The 18312-nt window shown below is 50.8% G+C and overlaps 1 protein-coding gene across 6 annotated transcripts in view; it reads left to right on the top strand.

The window, feature by feature from the left end:
* The window catches only part of Znf423 (zinc finger protein 423), a 297120-nt gene extending 280077 nt beyond the window's left edge, over positions 1-17043 (top strand). For all 6 annotated transcript variants that reach the window (XM_076915562.1, XM_034522804.2, XM_034522803.2 and 3 more), the window contains one exon: positions 16354-17043. In XM_076915562.1, coding sequence (XP_076771677.1) covers positions 16354-16383 — 30 coding nt within the window. In that variant the 3' untranslated portion in view covers positions 16384-17043. The remainder of the gene's footprint in view (positions 1-16353) is intronic.
* Positions 17044-18312: the final 1269 nt, after the last annotated feature.

Below are 18312 nucleotides of genomic sequence, written 5' to 3'. Positions count from 1 at the left end.
CAGACCGGAAGTGGAGACAACCTGTGTGAGGCAGCTGCCCATCTTCCTGCTGGAACACCCAGCCTTCCTTCTGATTCGACCCTGCTCAAATGGCCCTATCTCTGGGATACTCTTCCTTATCCTCCCTCTGGTCTTTCCAGTCTTTGGTTTAGCTTTAGACCCCTTTACTGCAATGAGTTAGAAATAACCTGTATATTCCCCATTTTCCATGCAAATGTGAGATTTTGGAGGATGAAGATTTCTGCCACCCACCCACCCACCCACCCACCCACCCACTCACCTGCCCATCCATTGACACACTTTCTGGTCATCTTCCTACCCATCTTCTATTCTCTATCCATCTTCCAGTAGATTTACCACCTGTCTATGTATTAATCTGCCTATTGTCCCTCTATCCATCCATCTCTCCATCCATCCATCCATCCATCCATCCATCCATTCCTCCACCCTTTTATTCCCTCACCACATAGTCATCTTCCTATCTGCTTCACCCATCTCTATCCATCCATTTGTCTGCCCACTACATACCCATCTATTAATTCATCCATAGATTTATTCATCCACTTTTCCTCCCTCCCTTTCTTTCCCTCTCTTCTTTCTTCCTTCTCTCCTTTCATCTATGTACCAATACAAATATCCACCTATTACATACCCACCTACCTACTCATTCATCCATATATTCATCCATTCACTCACCCATCCATCCACCTAACATCCAACATACCATCCATCCATCCATCCATCCATCCATGCACTCACCCATCTATCCACCCATCTACCCAACATCCATCCGTTCATCCGTTCATCCATCTATCCATCCACTCACCCATCTCTCCACCCATCTCTCCACCCATCATCCATCCATCCGTCCATCCATCCATCCATTCCCCTACTTATCTCCCACACGTTTACTCATCAACTCATCCTATCCACCTACCACATATTCATTAATTCACCCATTGTACATCCACCAACCCATCTACCCCCATCCATCCATTCACAGTCCTTCCTCCTGTTCAGGCATCCTCCCGCTGGACCACCCATCTATCCACACACCTACCATCCATCCTCTTCTCATTCATCCCTTGCTTTCTCCCATATGTTTTACTGTATGTTTTGAGCACTTGAAAAGTAGAAAGAGAACACAAGCAGGGAAGGAACAGAAAATTGGGGGAAGGGGGTGGAATACAATCTGTGGGTGCTCAGCCCGCTGTCAGAACCCCTGGTCTTGATAAGATGGGTAATCGAGGAGCCGGTTTCCTTTCTTCTTTGTGCGGCTGCTGTCAGATCCAGCCAGATAATTATAACTAACAATAATTAAAAAGTAAAAGTGCTGTAGGCATAGGCTTAGCATTTGACTCTTTAGTTGTGCTCTCTGTGAATAGCAGGGCTTCCTCCATTCAGCTTTAAAGATGGCCCAGCCCTTGGCACCTTACCACTGGAGGGAGAGCAGAGTTTGTTCTTGGGTGGGACTGGGATACGGAAACACCCCAGTGGCTCCTGGGAGTTTAAATCTGTTGCTAGCACTGGAGTTGATCATTCATGAGGCCAGGAGCCCTGAGGCCTGAAAGCCAAGCAGTTGCTAGCCTCCTGCAGCCACCCTTTGGGGCACAGCCACCACTGTGCCAGGACAATACTGGTCCTGCTGCCTTGGGTGTCGTTCTTTAGGATTGAGGCTTTTGAAAGCCAGGACTCTTGGGATAAGTATCGGTGAATTTCCAGCTAGGTCGTTGTGTTCTCACTAAGGTAGGAAGAACCTAACATAGCCCATATCTGCCCACCCCTGTGGCCCAGCCTGCCTTTGAATCCTAGCCCTGCTACCCTGGAGCCTCAGAAACCCAAGGATTATAGTTTCTTGCTGTGGAATGTGGAGGGTCTGAAGGTAGTGTTTCCTACAAAGTCTCCCACACCAAGTCCAAAAGAACTGGCCAATGTTAACTATCATCTACACCCCGAACATAGTCTGGGTACCTGGGGACTAACTCAGTTAGTTAGTGGTACATGTATGCTCTCCGTGTGACCTCAGTGTTTGCTGAGCACCTACTATGTGCCAGATGTGTACAAGCCATGGAGACACGCAAAGGCCTAGAGCTGTGTACCTGCTGCATGGAAGGGACAGTGCACTATAAGGACTGGGCCTTTCTTTCATGCGTGTGGAGTACGGGAGGATCATACAGGCTCATACCACTACCTCCATCCCTCGGGCAAACCTGCACAGCTCTAATCTGAAGTATGAAACCAGAAGAGCTCTAACATTTCAGTCTCTCTGTGAGCCAGCATGATGCCATAGCCAGCATGGTATCATAGCCAGCATGGTGTCACAGCCAGCATGATGTCACAAGAGTAAAATTTGAAGTGATATGTTTTAGGTAGAAAATTATTTTAAATATTAGATAAAATTTCCTTCAGTGTGCACACAAAGTACAAATGAATTTTTGTGTGTAGACTCGAGTCTCACCTACAAGGTAAACATTATACATGTGCAAAAACTCCAAATTTTAAAACTCCAAAATATTAAGCGCTTCTTGTATCAGGCATTTTGATTGAAAGATCTCCAAAAGCCCAAAACAGATCAATCAATTAGTCAATAAATAATCAGGCAACTGAACCCCACAAAGGCAGCTGCACAGCTGGGCCCCACAGGACTCTCTAGGACACCTTGGGTCTGGATCCTATCTCTGCCCACTGTAGGTTACCATTTGCAGAGATCAGCCAGAGTCTGGTGTCTAAAGGTACAAGGCCTCTCTTTACAGTAGAGTGTGATCCTACCACTGACCACCACCACCACCACCATCATCATCATCATCATCATCATCATCCCTGGGGCAGCTCCGTGTGCTGAGGGACTATGTGTAGCAGGGTTGTGGTCTGTATCCAGATGAACCCAAAGTGAACACCAATCCATCTTTAGGGAGTCCCAGACATGTGTCTGTGTCCATAATCTAGCCCAGTAAAATACATACTGTCTGGGATCTGAGGGCTAGCTCCTACCAGCCCTTCCCAGGGTTATTCTCTGGCTCTCCTTGTCAAAGAGTTCACTCTAAGGCTGTGAGAACTGAGGTAGATCCCTCGGGATGCTGGGGTAAGAGAGTAGCCTTATCTCCCACAGAGATTAGTTGTAAGGGTAGACTCAGCACCAAGCCTAGCTACTGCTGCAGCCCTGGGTATGTAAGGGTTTCTGAAAGCCATAGAAGGGTAGTAGAAGAGTGGCTGGAGCCTGTTACCAGCTCTGCTTAGATGTCCTCTAGGCCCCAGGGTTTGGTCCAGCTGAGCAATGAACCATGATGAGGCCCATGTGGGGACTGGGGGCCTCCCCAGAAGCTCAGCTTTGAGTAAAGATGGCATTCAGAGTAGATCTCAGGCTGCCTGTTGGAGCCTACCATTCATGCCCTGGGGATGGGGCCAACCAACTTTCTGGGGCACCGTGCCATCATGACAGATGGGCATGGGGAGCTGCCAGGATCCTCAAGCCTGGGACCATTGTGTGTGCGTTGAGCCTAGCCCCTCGCCGGCGCCATTTCAGGCAGGACTAAATGCCTTCAGTTTCTTAGTAACAGTGACAATACCAGTGACGGTGGGTGACATGTCGCTTCAGTGCTCACAGAGGGTTGCACACTACAAAGCTGTGCCCCCATGTGGACAGAGACAGGGTCTTTAATGTATAGGAAGAACATGGACAGGGCATGATTGTAAGGCTCTAGGCTTCTGATCATCAGACCTGGAGTATAGGATCTCTCTTAGAGAGAACACTACCTCTGTACAATAGGCCACTGAGACCCAGATCCCAGGAGGACATGATAGAGGGGGCAGTGTCAGGGACAGAGTTGGTAATTAATGTAACCATTTCACTTTGACTCTGTTGAGATAGTCTGTGGCTATGTAGCCAGGGTATACATCAAACTCTTATCCTCCTGCCTCAGCCTCCTCAGTGCTGGGCTTAGGTTGTGATAGGTTAGAGTCAGGGATACCAATGATTCAGTGTCATGTCATAAGTGGCAGAGTTGGGCTTGCTTGTAGCCCTGATTGTGTAAGGCAAGAAACTGTGAGGATATCCAGTGGGAAACCTGTGCCCATTGTTGTCTCCCTCAGCACACTCCCAAAGCAGCCTGGACAGTCACCTACACCATTTACTGAGGCATCACTGCACAGGTAGAGACAGAAATCCAGGCAGCCGGGCTCCTGGGCTGGCCGTCATGGCTCTAGTACCCTAGGCTTTTGTGTGCTTGGGCCACTCTTGCTCAGACCACCTCTTCTTGGGAGTGTGGCTGACTGCTTCCTGCTAGGAGGCTGGGCTCTGGTGTGGCAGGGGCCCTGGTCCCCACCAGCCCCCACTAGCAGAGAGATGAGACCAAAGTGCTCTTGGTGGAAGCTTGGATTGTACTCTTCGGTGCAGCAGGAACAATTACTAATGACATTTAGAAAGAAATTAATGATGAGAAATGCAAGTTGGCATTTCAGTAGCAGCAGTCAGCAGCCCTGTGAACACTCGAAGGAGCAGAGGGCGGGGGGTTGGGGGGCCAGAAATTAATTTTGCTGTGTCAATAGTGAGCGGGCTGCACTCACTCTGCCACTGAAGTTTACACAGAATCAAGCAGGCTGGCTGGGGTTGGTCCAGGCCTGCTCTGGGTGACAGTTTTGGTGTGGCCTTTAGGTGGCACCAGGGGACAACAGGAGGAAGGTACAGCAAGGGCCAAGCTTTGCCTCTGGCCTGCTGGGTAACTGCTTTACTGAAAGACTGAGGGAAAGCCTCAGTTTCTTCATCCGAGAAATGGAGATGTTGGAAAAATAGCTCTGATGTGCAAAGAGTAGTTTCCAGCACATAGTAGGGATTCATATATGATAGCCAGTAAGTACATGGGCATGTGTTTGTTATAATAAATCTTGGATCATTCTATTCTCAGACAGCTAAATCATGGCACTGGTGGGGACTGCAGTGGAAGGAGAGGAAGAAATAGAAGGCTAAATTTAGGGTACAGGGTTTGTGGGGTTCCTCGTGGGACAAGGGAGCATGCCTTATTCAGTAAAACCCCCTCCGCTCTCCATTCACTTGGGAGTGAGGGGACACACAGAAATGTCACTGTCATCATAACATCAAACATTTTACAGAGCAGAAGGTAAACCTCCCAGGCCTGGAGGTTGTTGACGGTAACTAATTATTTCTGTCTTTGAAAACAGGAAGGTTTCCCTTATATTATCATCCCAGTGTTATTTGTTGTTTTACCAAGCGCCAGACACTGTCCTCAGCACTTTTAAACATGAAGTGTAGTCCTCACAGTGCCTCTATCAAGATGAACCAAGACCCAGAGGATAATTCACTTCCCGGGGCCACAGAGCTGGTCAGTCTAGACCCAGGCCACCATCCGAGGACCCCCCACCCCCCAATCACCCCATGAACACAGCTGGGTTTCTTGTTTGCTTGTTTGTTTGTATTCACATTTGGTTTTACAGATGTTATAGTCTTCCATGGCAACAGTCAGCTGCCCCACCTGACAGGGCATTCTGTGTGTTGTCTCACCTGGTTTAGTATATTTAAACCTCTTAACAAGACTATAAAGTGGATACAGTTAGCCCCACCTTTCAGATGTGTAAACTGGGCTTACAAGAAATGAAGTCTTTCTAAACCTAGGTTTGTAGAGGCAGTAAGTGACCAAAGCCAGGTTCAAACTCCTAAACCCACTGTGTTTTTGGTCAGTCCATCCACCTGCAACCCACCCATTCACCCTTCACTCTTCCTCCCACCATTGAGGCACACACAATCTCCCCTCCTACCCCACATCTGTCCATCCAGCAGCTACACATACATCTACCCACCTATCCTTTGTGTGTATATTAGCTTTTATTTACAGCTTACTTTTAGTTATATTATGTTTGTGTCTTGGTGTGGGTATGTGCACAAGTGCAGGTACCCAAGGCTAAAGGGCTCAGGTTCCCCTGGAGCTGAAGTTATAAGTGTTTATGGCCTGCCTAGCATAGGTGCTAGGAATTGAACCTGGGTCCTCTGCAAGAGCACTCTTTAGCATGGAACCATCTCTCCAGCCCCAGTGTGTACAGCTTTTAGAGTGTCTTCCTCTTATATTCTTTAAAAACAATAGTAAAAGATTCATTTTTTAAAATTTTATGTGTGTGAATATTTTCTCTCTGTGTGTTATACATTCGGTGCCAGAGGAAGCCAGACAAGGGTGTTGGATCCCCGAAAACTGTTTATAAATGGTTGAGAGCCAGTACTGGAAACTGAACCTGAGTCTTCTGCAAGAGCAGCAAATACTCTTGGCCACCGAGCCATCTTTCCAGCCCCACCTCGTATGGTCCTAATTTCACACCCCACTTTAACACTGCCTGCACACACTCACACATGCTCCTTTGGTTCACTGAGTGGGATGGAATAGTCCAGAAGTACAGATGACTGTAGGTTTGCCTTGTGGAACCAGCGAACTCTGTTACGGTAGAAGGAAGCCTACGGCAGACCCACTTGGTATTGGTTGGGCAGGTGTGTTCACAGAAACACTGGCCATGGCTTGGTTGCCGGCTGAGCTGTAGTCTATAAAAGCAACATCCCAGAAGTAGGAGGAATCACCCTGTGCCCTTCGATTTGTGGTATGTGACTCCTTTGGGACTGGCAAGGGTAGACACCTATGTGTTTCACGAGGACTGTGGTGATCATTAGCTGTAATGGGTCTCAGCTGCCGTGTGGATCAGTGGTGCATGCCACAATTCATCACAGTAAATTAGGACTATCTTCAAGACTCCTGCCCCTGCAGCCTGGGGGGGCTGTGGGCAAGGGACAGAGCCACGTGGTCGCTGGAAGCCATTTGCGGGTGCTGGGCGTGATATTTCTGAGTGCAGCCATCCTCGGAATATCTGCTGGAACAGCTCTTTGTTGGCAGGGACAATTTTCAAGAAAATCTGAAGATGCAGGGAAGTCTTCTTTTTATCGGGAATTTGGAGGAAAGTAGACAGGGATCTGGATCAAAGTTTTCATGTATCATTTACAGACACTAAGAGCACCAGAGCGGTTCAGGGACCTGAACATACGTGTTCAGTATAATTAGTGACCGTGCGACCTAGATTTTCTAGGATGGCCCTCATTTCCTGGTTTTGCATCCCACTGCTGGCTAGTTGCCCTGGTTTTTGGTATGTGAGGTGGGATGATTCTGTGTGGACGTAGTAACAACCTGTCAAGAGCGGGAAACAAGGCAAGAGGAAGCAGTCATCCCTCTCCTGGTTGTCCCATGATTTTTAAGGTGGGTGGGTGGTATGCTTGTCTCTTGCTTCATTTTCAGTGCTGAGAAAGTGCAGATACCTCCTTCAGCAGCAGACGCCCTCCTCCCCCCCCCCCGGCCTAGAGTAGGGCATTTGTCAGCGGCGCTTGGTTCCACCTGGGTTCTGTGGCCATGGTCCCTGGGTCAGAGGGCGGTACCACTGATGCAGTCAGTCCTGCTGGTGTGGAGGGAAGGCTTTCTGCAGTGTGGGCATGGAGATTCCTTGCAGGCAATGCCAGCAACTGCTGGCAGGTGGCATGATGCCCTTGGATGCTGCAGCTCCAGTTCACCCAGCCCAGGGTGCCCACTGGCCACTGTAGTCTGTGTATCCTCTTAGTCAACTGTGTGAGGTGACCACACGGGGATGGTCCTACATCTCTGCCCTTGGTGCATGTTGCAAAGTACAAATTCATCTCTCATTTACCCTGCCTGCTTTGTTTTCAGAGGTGGTACATTCATGTAACACAGAGTCTTCCACATTATGCTGTACAGCTCAGTGGTCTTGAGAGGCAGGAAGCACCATGCAGACAGCACCTCCTCCAACCCCGGAACTTTTTCATCTCCCCAGACTGAAACTCTGTTCCCCTTCTCCCAGCCCCTGGCAGCCAAATACTGTCCTGTGGGATAGCAAACTCAGGACCCCAATCATGAAGAACCCTACAGTATGCATCTTTCTGTGACTGGCTTATTTCGCCTAATGTAAAGTCCTCAAAGGATCCTGGCTACATTTGAGATGACTGTTCAACATGTTCTGGATTGAGGAGCAGGGCATGGGGCATGGCTCCCCCTTATGTTAGATGTTTTCTCTCTGCTGCCCACCTTTCAAGCTGACCTCTCAGCAACACTGGAGGCTGCACCAGGCAGGGGCAGTGAGGACCTGAAACCATCCCTAACTCAGAGCATACAGCAGGGTGACCTCACAACTGGCCTCTCCAACCTCACCTTCAGAGCCCTGTCATGCCAAGTCCCATGACCCTACACACAGCACTGTGGCCATCTGCCGTGGAAGAGCACTGCCCCAGACGGCCCTGCCTTAGGAGCCCTGGCCCAGTTAGTATGTTGGAAGACTCCAGAGGCCTCAGGCCAGACTGAGCTGAGACATGTGGTTGGCCTGCATCGTGCTGCTTTCAACGCAGAGGAAGTTTGGAGTTTAAAAAACTCCTGTTTCCAATTCTCTGACAAAGCCTACAGATGTGGCCTTGCTGGCCCACATGTCCGCATGGCAGCCTCGCCTGGAGCTGAGGTGTGCATCTTTCCTACCAAGCTTGAGCTCTTGAGGCTGACGAGGGCCCACTGGTCCCATCCCTCTGCCCTGGTGCAAGCCCCACTCATTCTCAGCACCACCCATCTTGTGTTGGAGGCCTCCTGCAGAGCCCAGTCAGCGTGACTGGAGCGGAGCATCTAGAACTAGCTCCTTTATTGATGAAAGCATTTCCTGAGCTACCTCCAGGCTGCTTTGATTATGCCTGTGTCCTGTGTATGTGTATGCCTCATGGCATGGGGACACTTGGACTCCAGGCAGTGGCAGGTCTGGTCTGAGCTTCAGCTTGTTCTTGGTCCCCACATCTCTTCATGACATGGCACTATTTCTAGCTTGACTTTGTAATAGACAGGCTTGCTCCATGTTTGCCCTGAGGAGTCAGCTTTCAGGGATCTGATTTGGGCCTTTCGAGGGAAGGTACTCAAGGCCCAATTCATATTTGAGAACTGATAGCCAAGGTCTAAGCAGGCTGGTGTGTTCAGAGTGAGCCAGTACAGTAGCCTGCTCAAGAGGGACCAGTGTCCACAGGAGTGGACATTCGCTACACAAATGAAGAAACAATTGCTAACTTTCCTCAGGGTTTGGGTCAAGCATGCATCCTGTTGCCTCACAGGGGTAGATCTATACGCAGTCCTGAGAGTATAGCACCTCCCTCTGCTTGTGACAGCAGCCATTAAACTGCTGGTTTCCCTGGCTTGGCTGCCGGAGTCCCGCCCTCCATGTTGAACATACAGACCAACTGGGCTCATTCACATGCGAGGTGCTTCTCTCTAAGACTGAGGTTCCCTGAGCAGGTAATCTTTGTTGGTCTTTGTTTTAGGGGTGACTCTGGGTGAGCTCCCTCCTAATGTCCTGATCTCAGGTAGGCTCATTGCTAAAGTGTAAGAACATGGCACCTGCTCCTGGAGTCTGCTGGATGTTATATTTTCACATCTTCATCAATCTTTTCATGTAAGGGAAGACAGTTGTCACCTATGGAGCTGGTTGTGCAACGGGCCACCTGCTTTTAGTCTTTGCATCCTAGGGACAGATGAAGGGTTGGAGGAAAGGACAGGAAGTGAAGCTTGGTCAGCCTCTGGTGGAGAAGCTACTAGCTAGGAGTCTGGGTCAAAGGTCTTCCTCCTATTCTCAAGGTATTTCTTGGATCCCTGAATCTGTTCTTGCTCTTGGGTGTCCCCCAAGGCTACACCTTGCTCAAGCTGCCTCTTAAGTCTAGGCTAGGAGGTCCCCGTGCCTGGTTCCTAGCTCCCCCACTTAAGCTTAGTTCTGATGCTTCCTTGCTGCTGCTCTGGAGTGGCAGATGCCAGGCTCCTCCTTGCTGCTGGCTGGGCAGAAGGGACAAGTAAACCCTACATGTGTCCCTGTATTATAGAGGGTCTCCCACTCTCCCTTTACCTTATAGGTCACATTAGGGCTTTGTCCCAAGCCATTGGGCCACCAGTCTCAACTCTGATGCCAAAGGTGGATGTCACTTGCACAGTGGCAAACTTCTCTCTGGCCTGGGGGTAAGTGGGTGACAAAGGGGGCTGCCGGAAGAAGTAGGGTATAAGTATCTTAAGGCCCGCCTCCTCCCCAGGGAGCAGCACATCACTGGCAGGCATTTATAGGGAGCCCCAACTATCACTCACTCCTAATTTTAATGACGTGCATTAGCTAAATTGTGTTGTGAGTATTCATTCGGCGCTGTTTATGGGGTGCTCTCGAGTGTGCGCACCGTTTGTCAGAAGTGCAAACTAGCGAACATACGAGCCTTTAAGACAGGCCATCTGTTCGTCTTAGACCCTTGGACGATTGTCAAGCGCTGCTAAAAATAAGTGCTCACAAGCAGAGAGGGGCTGCCCAGGTGATGCACAGCAGAAAGGGGAGCAGAGCTGCCTGTGTCTGCACCCTCCCCAAAGGGAGAGACAAGTGACAGTCTGTGCCTCCAGGAAGGTCCTGAGAGGGAGCTGAGGAAGATGAAGAGCCTCTGCTGAGACACCTTTTGGGTGGAGGCATGAGCTTTCCCTCTGTCTTGCGTCATGTAACTCCACAGCTCAAATACCTTTGATAGCTCCCAGTGGCCCAGATTTAAGGGCAAGCTGCCTCGTCTGGCATCACGGAGCCTCATCAATAAGGCCCCTGCCTTCCTTTGGAGGCTTGTCTCCATAGCACATACCCTGTGCTCCTGCCAAGCTGAATTATTCATTGTTCCCCCAGCATATGCTGCACTTTTCACATTTCACAGGCAGAGCGGTGCCACGGCAGAGGGGGCTTATAGGCACCGTGTGGCTGTATGTCCTGCCCTGTCATTCTTGACCATGGGGCCCCAAGCACCCTGCACCTCCATCTTCACCTGTACAGCAGGGATAGAAGTAGCAAGAACTTTATGGGGCTCTTGAGGGTTTGGGTGAGTGAATGTTACCAAAGTGTGAGGTGTCCGACCTGCTGAGAGCCGAACAGCCCCAGTCATTGTGAACCACAGCCTTTATCGGTGTTACTCACACCTCAAGGATGCTTGAGTGGTTAATCCTGCTTGCCAAAGTGCTCCTTCATTCTCTGTCTGTCTGTCTGTCTGTCTGTCTGTCTCTGTCTCTCTCCTCTCTCTCTCTCTCTCTCTCTCTCTCTCTCTCTCTCTCTCTCTCTCTCTCTCACACACACACACACACACACACACACACACACCTAGCAGAAACCCTAGCTCAAGCTGTTCCTGCAGGGCAGCTGGAAGGCTTCTCCTGAGTGAACCTCCATCAGAAGCTGTCTCCCTGCCGCTTTCCATGAAATCTTGCAACTGGAAACTTGGCAGAGGCTGTCCTGTACCTTGTCTCCTTCTCTCCTGTCCACTGCCCAAGGCCAAGCTCCTTGACTGTGAAATGGGCGCATAATGAATGGAGCCCTGCAGCAGCCCTGCTGCTCAGCCAAGCTGGGCTAAAGCAGCTGTCTTCCACAGAAAATGGAATCTTTCAAGCTAAGGCCCACCTTAGGTGTGGTCCTTGGTCTTGTGGTGGTGGTGGTGGGGGTGGTGGGGGGAGCCATGGTGAAACCAGGCCTAGAAGGGCTTCTTGTAGCTACAGCCAGCTGGGGGGTGACACTGGGGTAGATGAGGAAAAATAGCCTCTTCTGGATGGGGAGCCTGATAGTGATGAAGTGGCTTCAAGAAGAAGTCCCTGCACATATACCAGGGAGAGTGTGGATGAGAGGACCATGACAGTGGGTGAGGGCCATGCAAGTTGAGCAAAGAGAGTGAGGTTAGGGGCAGGGTAGGGTGTTCTGAGTGGAGAATAAGTGTGTCTCTGCCTCAGCATTGGCTGGGTCTTCAAGAATGAGCCCCTTTTTCCTGCCTTCTTAAAGTCTTCCATGTCTGAGACCAGACTCCTGTCCCTACCATGGTATTGTTCTCACAGGGAGGGGTCAGGGTGTCTTTATCTGTACATGCTCAGTGAACAGCCTGGGACCTCACAGACTCAGTGAATGTCTGTGAATGAACGTGTGGTAGATGGATGAATGAACGGATGGTATATACCTCTCCCTCACCACAGCATCTTCTGGGGCCCTCCTTGGTACCAGATCACCCACTCTACTGTAGAAATGGGAAAGCAAGTATCCAACCAGGTCTGATGAAGGAGGACCTGTGATACTTCTGCCTTCAATCCTGAGGGCAGGGACATGGTGGGGGGAGCAGGATTCTGACACTTCTTGTAGCCCTGGCTGTTAGCAGTTTGGGGGGGGGGGGTCTCAGCAGGGAGCAAACAGCCCCTCTAATCCCAGGCACTTGTCAGTAGGTAGATCCCATGAGCCACCATCATTTCCTGAGTTATCCTGGCATCTCAGAGAGAGGCAACTCATACACCTTAAAGTCAAAGAACCTGCTACAAGTCATATGGCTGGCAAGGGACAACTAACACTGAACATGGGGTGTGGCCCCTGTTGGCCACTAAGGTACCTAACAGGTCACTAAAGTTGTCTGCCTGTTGTGGTCACCTCGGAGGGTGGCTAGTATCAGTGGGGCATTTGGGAAGAGCCAGGCAAGGTGCTAGGACTTGATGAGTAGGTGACTCTTGTCAGAGTAGCTGGCACACAGGTAGGGTGGCTTATCAGAACAGCAAGAATGATCTACAGACTTGAGAAGTCTCTTCAGCCCATATCTGTGCTTCCAGGACAGGAGAAGTCTTGTTGCTTCATGTTACCAAGGAACCAAGGTACCGAAACACTTGTCTCAAGCATGGTGATGGTGGACAGGTCTCATAGGCCAAGCAAGGTCCAGGCTAAGGAACAGAACCTGAAACCCAGACCTAGAGATGTGACCTAGGCTGCACACTATGGATTGATGCCTGGTCTTGCAGGATCTGGATTTTATAGGATCCTGGTCTTGCAGGTTCCTGGAGGCCAGCCAATCCAGACCACCGAAGTGTGGGCTGTAGAGGTGGGTAGAGTTCTGGTTCTGTACCCAGAGTTGGACTTAATGTGACCTTCTAGCCAGCCTGCCCGTTCCATGTGCTTCAGGATGTGAGAACAGTCCTTCTGCCAGACTCCACACACAACCCACTGTTCCTGTGCCCAGCACATGCCCAGTGTAAGTCTAGCGAAAAGGTACTGATTATCACCCAGTGGAAGGGCAGTAAAGACTCCGTGGATGAAAGAACTTCCACAAAAGATATTCCTTTGAGCTAGGCCCAACCAGATACCAGCTGTGTGCATCAGGAAGACGCCCTGAGTCAGGATATCACAGAAACCCCATCAGCGAGTGTGCAGGAGCGCTGCCCAGTGCATGGCGGGCAGCCGAGAGGCTTCACTGTGCTCTGCCTTACTCTCCTCACCTGCTTCTCTGCCCCACACCTGTGTCTCTCTGGCAGGCAATGAAGCCTGCCGGTGCCAGGCATCCTGGCCAGGCTAGTCTCTGCCTTTGGCCGGCCCATTACCAACCTTTATGGTTTTGGGAAGTGCTCAACTGTAAGAACGAAAGCATCTTTAAAAACTGATGTTTTTTTTTTCCTTCTCTGAAAAGACTAAATATAACATAAACAGAGAAAGACACAGAGCTAGAAAGGCCTTGTGAGAGCCATAAAGGTAGGAGGAAGGCATCAGAAGCCTTGAAGGAATGCTTGGCCTTGGAAAAAGAGCTACTATAGATGTGCCTTGTAAGGTGTTTGAGGAGCCTTATGATGGGTTTTGACACTCCTCTGCCTTCTCAGAGAGTGCCCTTGGATGAAGCCCTCCTGGGATGTCCTCACCCTGTGAAGAGCATCCCTAGAGTACACACACACACACACACACACACACACACACACACACACACACGTGCATGAACACGCTGTGACCTTGACCCCCCTCCTGGACTACTGTCAGTACCATTAATCCTTCTGTGCTTCTCACTCCTGCATCAGGACCCCTTAGAGATGGGTCCAGTGGAGTCTTCCCTACCCTCTCTGGGCTGAGCTCAGAGCAGATCATCCAGCAGGTACTTAATGACACAAAGCTGAATGCACTCTGGGGCTGGTTGCCTTTGGAGCACTGAGTCTGATTTCCTTCTGCTTCTGCTGTGACATCGTGGGCTTTCCTTGGTAATAGTAAAACTTTAAGAAGGTAATTTTTGCCCATCCGCCTTAGATTCTCTTGAAGGAAGTCCCTTTATAAGTTTAACCTAAAAAGCATGTGCTATTGCTCTTGAGGGAAGAAGGCTCCAAGAATTGTCATTTACTCTCAGTCTCCTAGCCAGTGGTTCAAGGCATGGCTTTCCATTTCCAGGGATCCCCCGTGTGTCACATGTCCTTGTCCTGGCATCCCTACAAGAGGCTGCCTCATATCCCTAGGTTCCCAGGCACTCCTTCCAAAATGGAGGTGAATGACCCTCAATGGCCTTGCCTGGCTTCCTGCTTTCCTTGGAAATGGTTCATATCCAGGAGAACTCACTGTGTGCTTTCCAGTCCATGCTCACACCATCTCTCCACCCAGGTATGGGTTAGTACTCCTTAATAGCTCTTTTGTTCCCAGGCAGCTATGTCTACCACACCACCAGAGGTTGTGGGAAACCCAGCATGTGCCCGGCCCTGGGCCAGGTGCTGTTGCTCTGCATATAGCTCAGCAGGTACAGCCAGGCCTGAGTACAAGAAGTGTACAGAGTCATGTGGGTGCTGACTAGGATGTGTGTCACAGGAAATGTAGGCTGGGCAAGCAATCTGAATGTCCAGAACACTGGAGGAGTGACTACTTAGGAGGGCAACTGGATGAAGGGTTAAGGCAGTTGAGGTCCAGAGTTATAAGGAGGGCAGATCTGTGCATTAGAATGCTTTCAGTTCCACGTGGCTGGTTGCTTTCACAGCACTGGAGGATGGGGTTCCCATGGAAACCACCTGCGGTCCATCTTTGGCTCAAACAAGCTGCCTTGGACCTTGGATCCTCCATTTGAGGTGTGAGGTCATGCTGGCAATCTGGTCCTTAGCCTGGAGCAGGGTGCTGAAGCAGGCTGTGGGTAATTGGTGGAGTGATATACCCACTGGGTGTAGGACACTAGATTCTAGTGGCCTGTATCAGCCCTTCTTGGGTTCTAGCAGGCTGATAGTGGACTGGTAATTTGTCGAAAGGGATCCGTCTGTGGTGGTATGTGTGTGGCCTGTGAACATGCCAAGAGACCTATCCTGGAGAGTATCTGTGGTCCCATCTCCATCCATCCTAGGTTCCCTGACCTCTTAGGAGAAAAAGCCAGCCATAGCTGTCCTCTGGTCCTTCTGAAAGCAAGACTTGGAGTCTAGGAGAAAGTCGCAGCGCCTCTCCCGCCCCCTGGTGGTTAGTGGCAGAGATGCAGGCCGCTGCCGTGCCGGTGACTGGTCTTGTGAGTCTCCAAGGCTGGGAGGCAGGGCTAGATTAAACAGCCCGCAAAGGGGTTCGGCCGCCCGCAGCCCCGAAGCTCTGTCCCTAGAGGATATTGCTTCCCATCTCCAGGTGTCTTGAGGCGAACCGCCGCCTGAAGCTGGGACGATAATGGTCTGAATTTGCACTACCACTGGCAGAAAAGAAGCAAAAGGACCAGGTTTCAGAAGCCAAAATCCACCCCTTATCCCCAGGCTGCTGGCTATGGTGGAAACAGACCCACACTGCCTGCCCTGCCCTCCTCGCCTGGGCTGGCAGGAAGAAAGATGTGCGTGGGCTGTGGCGAGAGGGAAGCGTTTGGCCACAAGGTTCCACCTGGGCCCTGGCTTCCCAGGCCCAAGAGGCCAAAGAGCACCACCTCCCTCTCACATGACGATATTGGCAAGTCCTTGGGAGTTCAGTTTCCGGCTCTTCCCAGGACCTTCCCTGATGGGTGACTTGTCCCCAACTTGGGCCACCCAACGCCTTGGCGCGTATGCGCTCACTCGGGTGCCTCTGGGCAGCCGCGCCGTTCTGCACATCTGCGGTTTCCTCCTGCGTGGCTCAGAGCAGTGAGCAAGGGACCAAGAGGGGATGGGGGGCGGGGGGGAGGGAGGCAGCCTGCAGGCCATCGGAGTTTCCTCCTCGCCATTGGAGGGAAAGAGAGGTGGCACTCATTATTGCCACCTCCCCGGCTGTTCCGTCTCCTTCCACGTAGCCTCATCCCTTCGGTAGGACCCGAATGGTCTAAAAAAAAATACATAAAATAAATAAAAATAAATAAAAAACAATTTATAGGGAACCCAGGTTGACAGCAACAGGAACCGATCCCCAAGCTCGGATCGACGTGGCGCCTTGGCAGCTGCGTCCCCCGAGCACTTCGCATTTTGTTTTGTAATGATCGAGCCGCTTTCTGCAGCTCTCGGCGTCCATGCCCTGGGTGGGAGGGGACAGGCATGCTCGCCATTCTTTCGCCCTCATGCGTGTCTCCTTTCTTCGCCTTTGCAGAACCACACGATGAGCCAGCACGCACAGTGAGGGACCTCGCGACAGGACACCTCTCCGCAGAAGGCTTGCCGGAGACGCCGTGGGGAGGGCCATTTGAACATTACATCCAATCAAAGTGTCATTTGCAACCCAGATGTAAAACTCTAATGATTTGGCCATGAGGCGCTGCTATTATAAGCAGCTGGAAATGAATATTAATGGCAGAGATTAAAAGTATTCCATGCTCAGTGTTTTTTATTGTCCTGATACAGCTAGTGTGCTTTTAGAGTTCTCGCCGCAGACTACATTTCTAGTGTTAGAGAAACCTGCTTTTTTGACGCTATTGTCCTTTGTTCCTTCATGTATTATATCGATAGTTTTTTTTTAAAGGATTAGTGTGATTTTTTTGCTTCTTTTCTATTTCTTTCTTGTTTTTCTTTCTCCCCCCTCAGTTAACTACTTTTTAATTGCAATTCTAGGTAATTGTGCATCGTGATTGTGATTGCTTGGCTATTGTCTGAATATTTCCTTTTAATTTTTTAATTAAAGACTAATGCTTTGATTGGATTTGCCAGTTCACCGGACAGTGATTAAAACTCTGTAATGAATATAATCGGTTTCCGTGCAACTGGATGGTCTGCTTTTAAATGTGACTTGATCTGACTGCAGTAACTAGTTCAGCTCAATAAAGGGAATCCATGCGATCAGCAACACTGCCTGGTTCTCTCCTCCTCAACCCCAGGCCAAAGGGGCTGGCAGGAGGTGTGTCTCTGGGGAGTTCCCAGGGGGCTCACACAGGCCCCTGGGGACTCCATACAATAGACTCACAGAAAGAAGTACCGTAGAAGGCCGGAAGAGCTGCAGGGGTCATTGAAATTAGGGAAGAAAGAATCCACAAAAACCAAGCACTCTGCTCTTTTCCTTTCTGGGTCGGGAAACTGAGGCTCAGGCCCCATTGGGGACCATTTCCACGTCCCTGCCACATGTCAATGACTGCCTCTCATCCACGCTGTTTCCTTGCCGCCTCACTACTGGAATGGAGGCAGATAAGCTGGGCCCTCTCGGTGCCAGGGCAACAGAAAGCACCTGAGCTCTACTTTGGGCCAAGGCATAGAATGTAAGGGGAGCGGTCAGCACCTACCCAGCTGTGTGAGGTCCCGGACTGGTGGCGCCAGAGCGGAATAAATAAAAATAGCAGGTTTCCAGCCGAGACCTGTGGCCCGGGTCAGGACTAAAGCCGGACAAGCAGGTGCTCCCGTTGCAAAATTCCAGAAGACAGGGCTCAAAGGCCACCTGCAAAACCCCCGAGAAGGTGGTGCGAGCCTCTGGCCTAATGACCCGGGCCCTGCCGCTGCCTCAGGGTTCACCCCAGAACTCCTGCAGTCTTCTTGGGCCGCCTCCCTACAGCTCTTTCACACCACTTCATTACCACAGATCGCCGAGCTGGTCTGACTTGCTTATTCGAGGCTGGACCCTGCTCAGGGAACCCTTCCTGGCTCGCGTTTCACCCGGGGCAAGGACAGCGGAAATGAAGCAGACAGATTGCACCTAATTATAACGTGATAGCGAGTCAGCGGAATTTGGAGCAATTAGGCTTCTCCTCTTCTAGGGGTTCCTAGCCAGGGGTTTCCGGTGACCTGTAGGGGGCCCCTCTTTCTACAAGGATTAGCGGGTAGTGCTCCTCTGGTTGCAATGTGAACTTTGGTCTACAAATTCACTCAGGGACCCGCCCCTGTCCATAGAACGAGAATGTCGCCCTAAAATGCAGGTGGGTTCAAGGTGGGAAATCGCAGTATTTAGTCCCGGTGGGAGTTGGCCGTTTCGGACGAGATCTCAAAGTTGCCTAGGCGCGAAGCTTCCTAAAGTGGCTGGGTCGGGCGGCGGGGGGGATGCACTGGCCGTCTGCAGGCAGTACGGGGAGGGGGCCGTCCGGTCAGGTCCCTGAGCTTAGCACCTCGCTCCCTCGGGCGCTCTCCAGCT

This window comes from Arvicanthis niloticus, chromosome 18, assembly GCF_011762505.2.
Source record: "Arvicanthis niloticus isolate mArvNil1 chromosome 18, mArvNil1.pat.X, whole genome shotgun sequence".
In the NCBI taxonomy this organism is placed as follows: domain Eukaryota; kingdom Metazoa; phylum Chordata; class Mammalia; order Rodentia; family Muridae; genus Arvicanthis; species Arvicanthis niloticus.
Note: the sequence above shows the minus strand (reverse complement) of the source record. Positions and strands in the feature narration are given on the sequence as shown.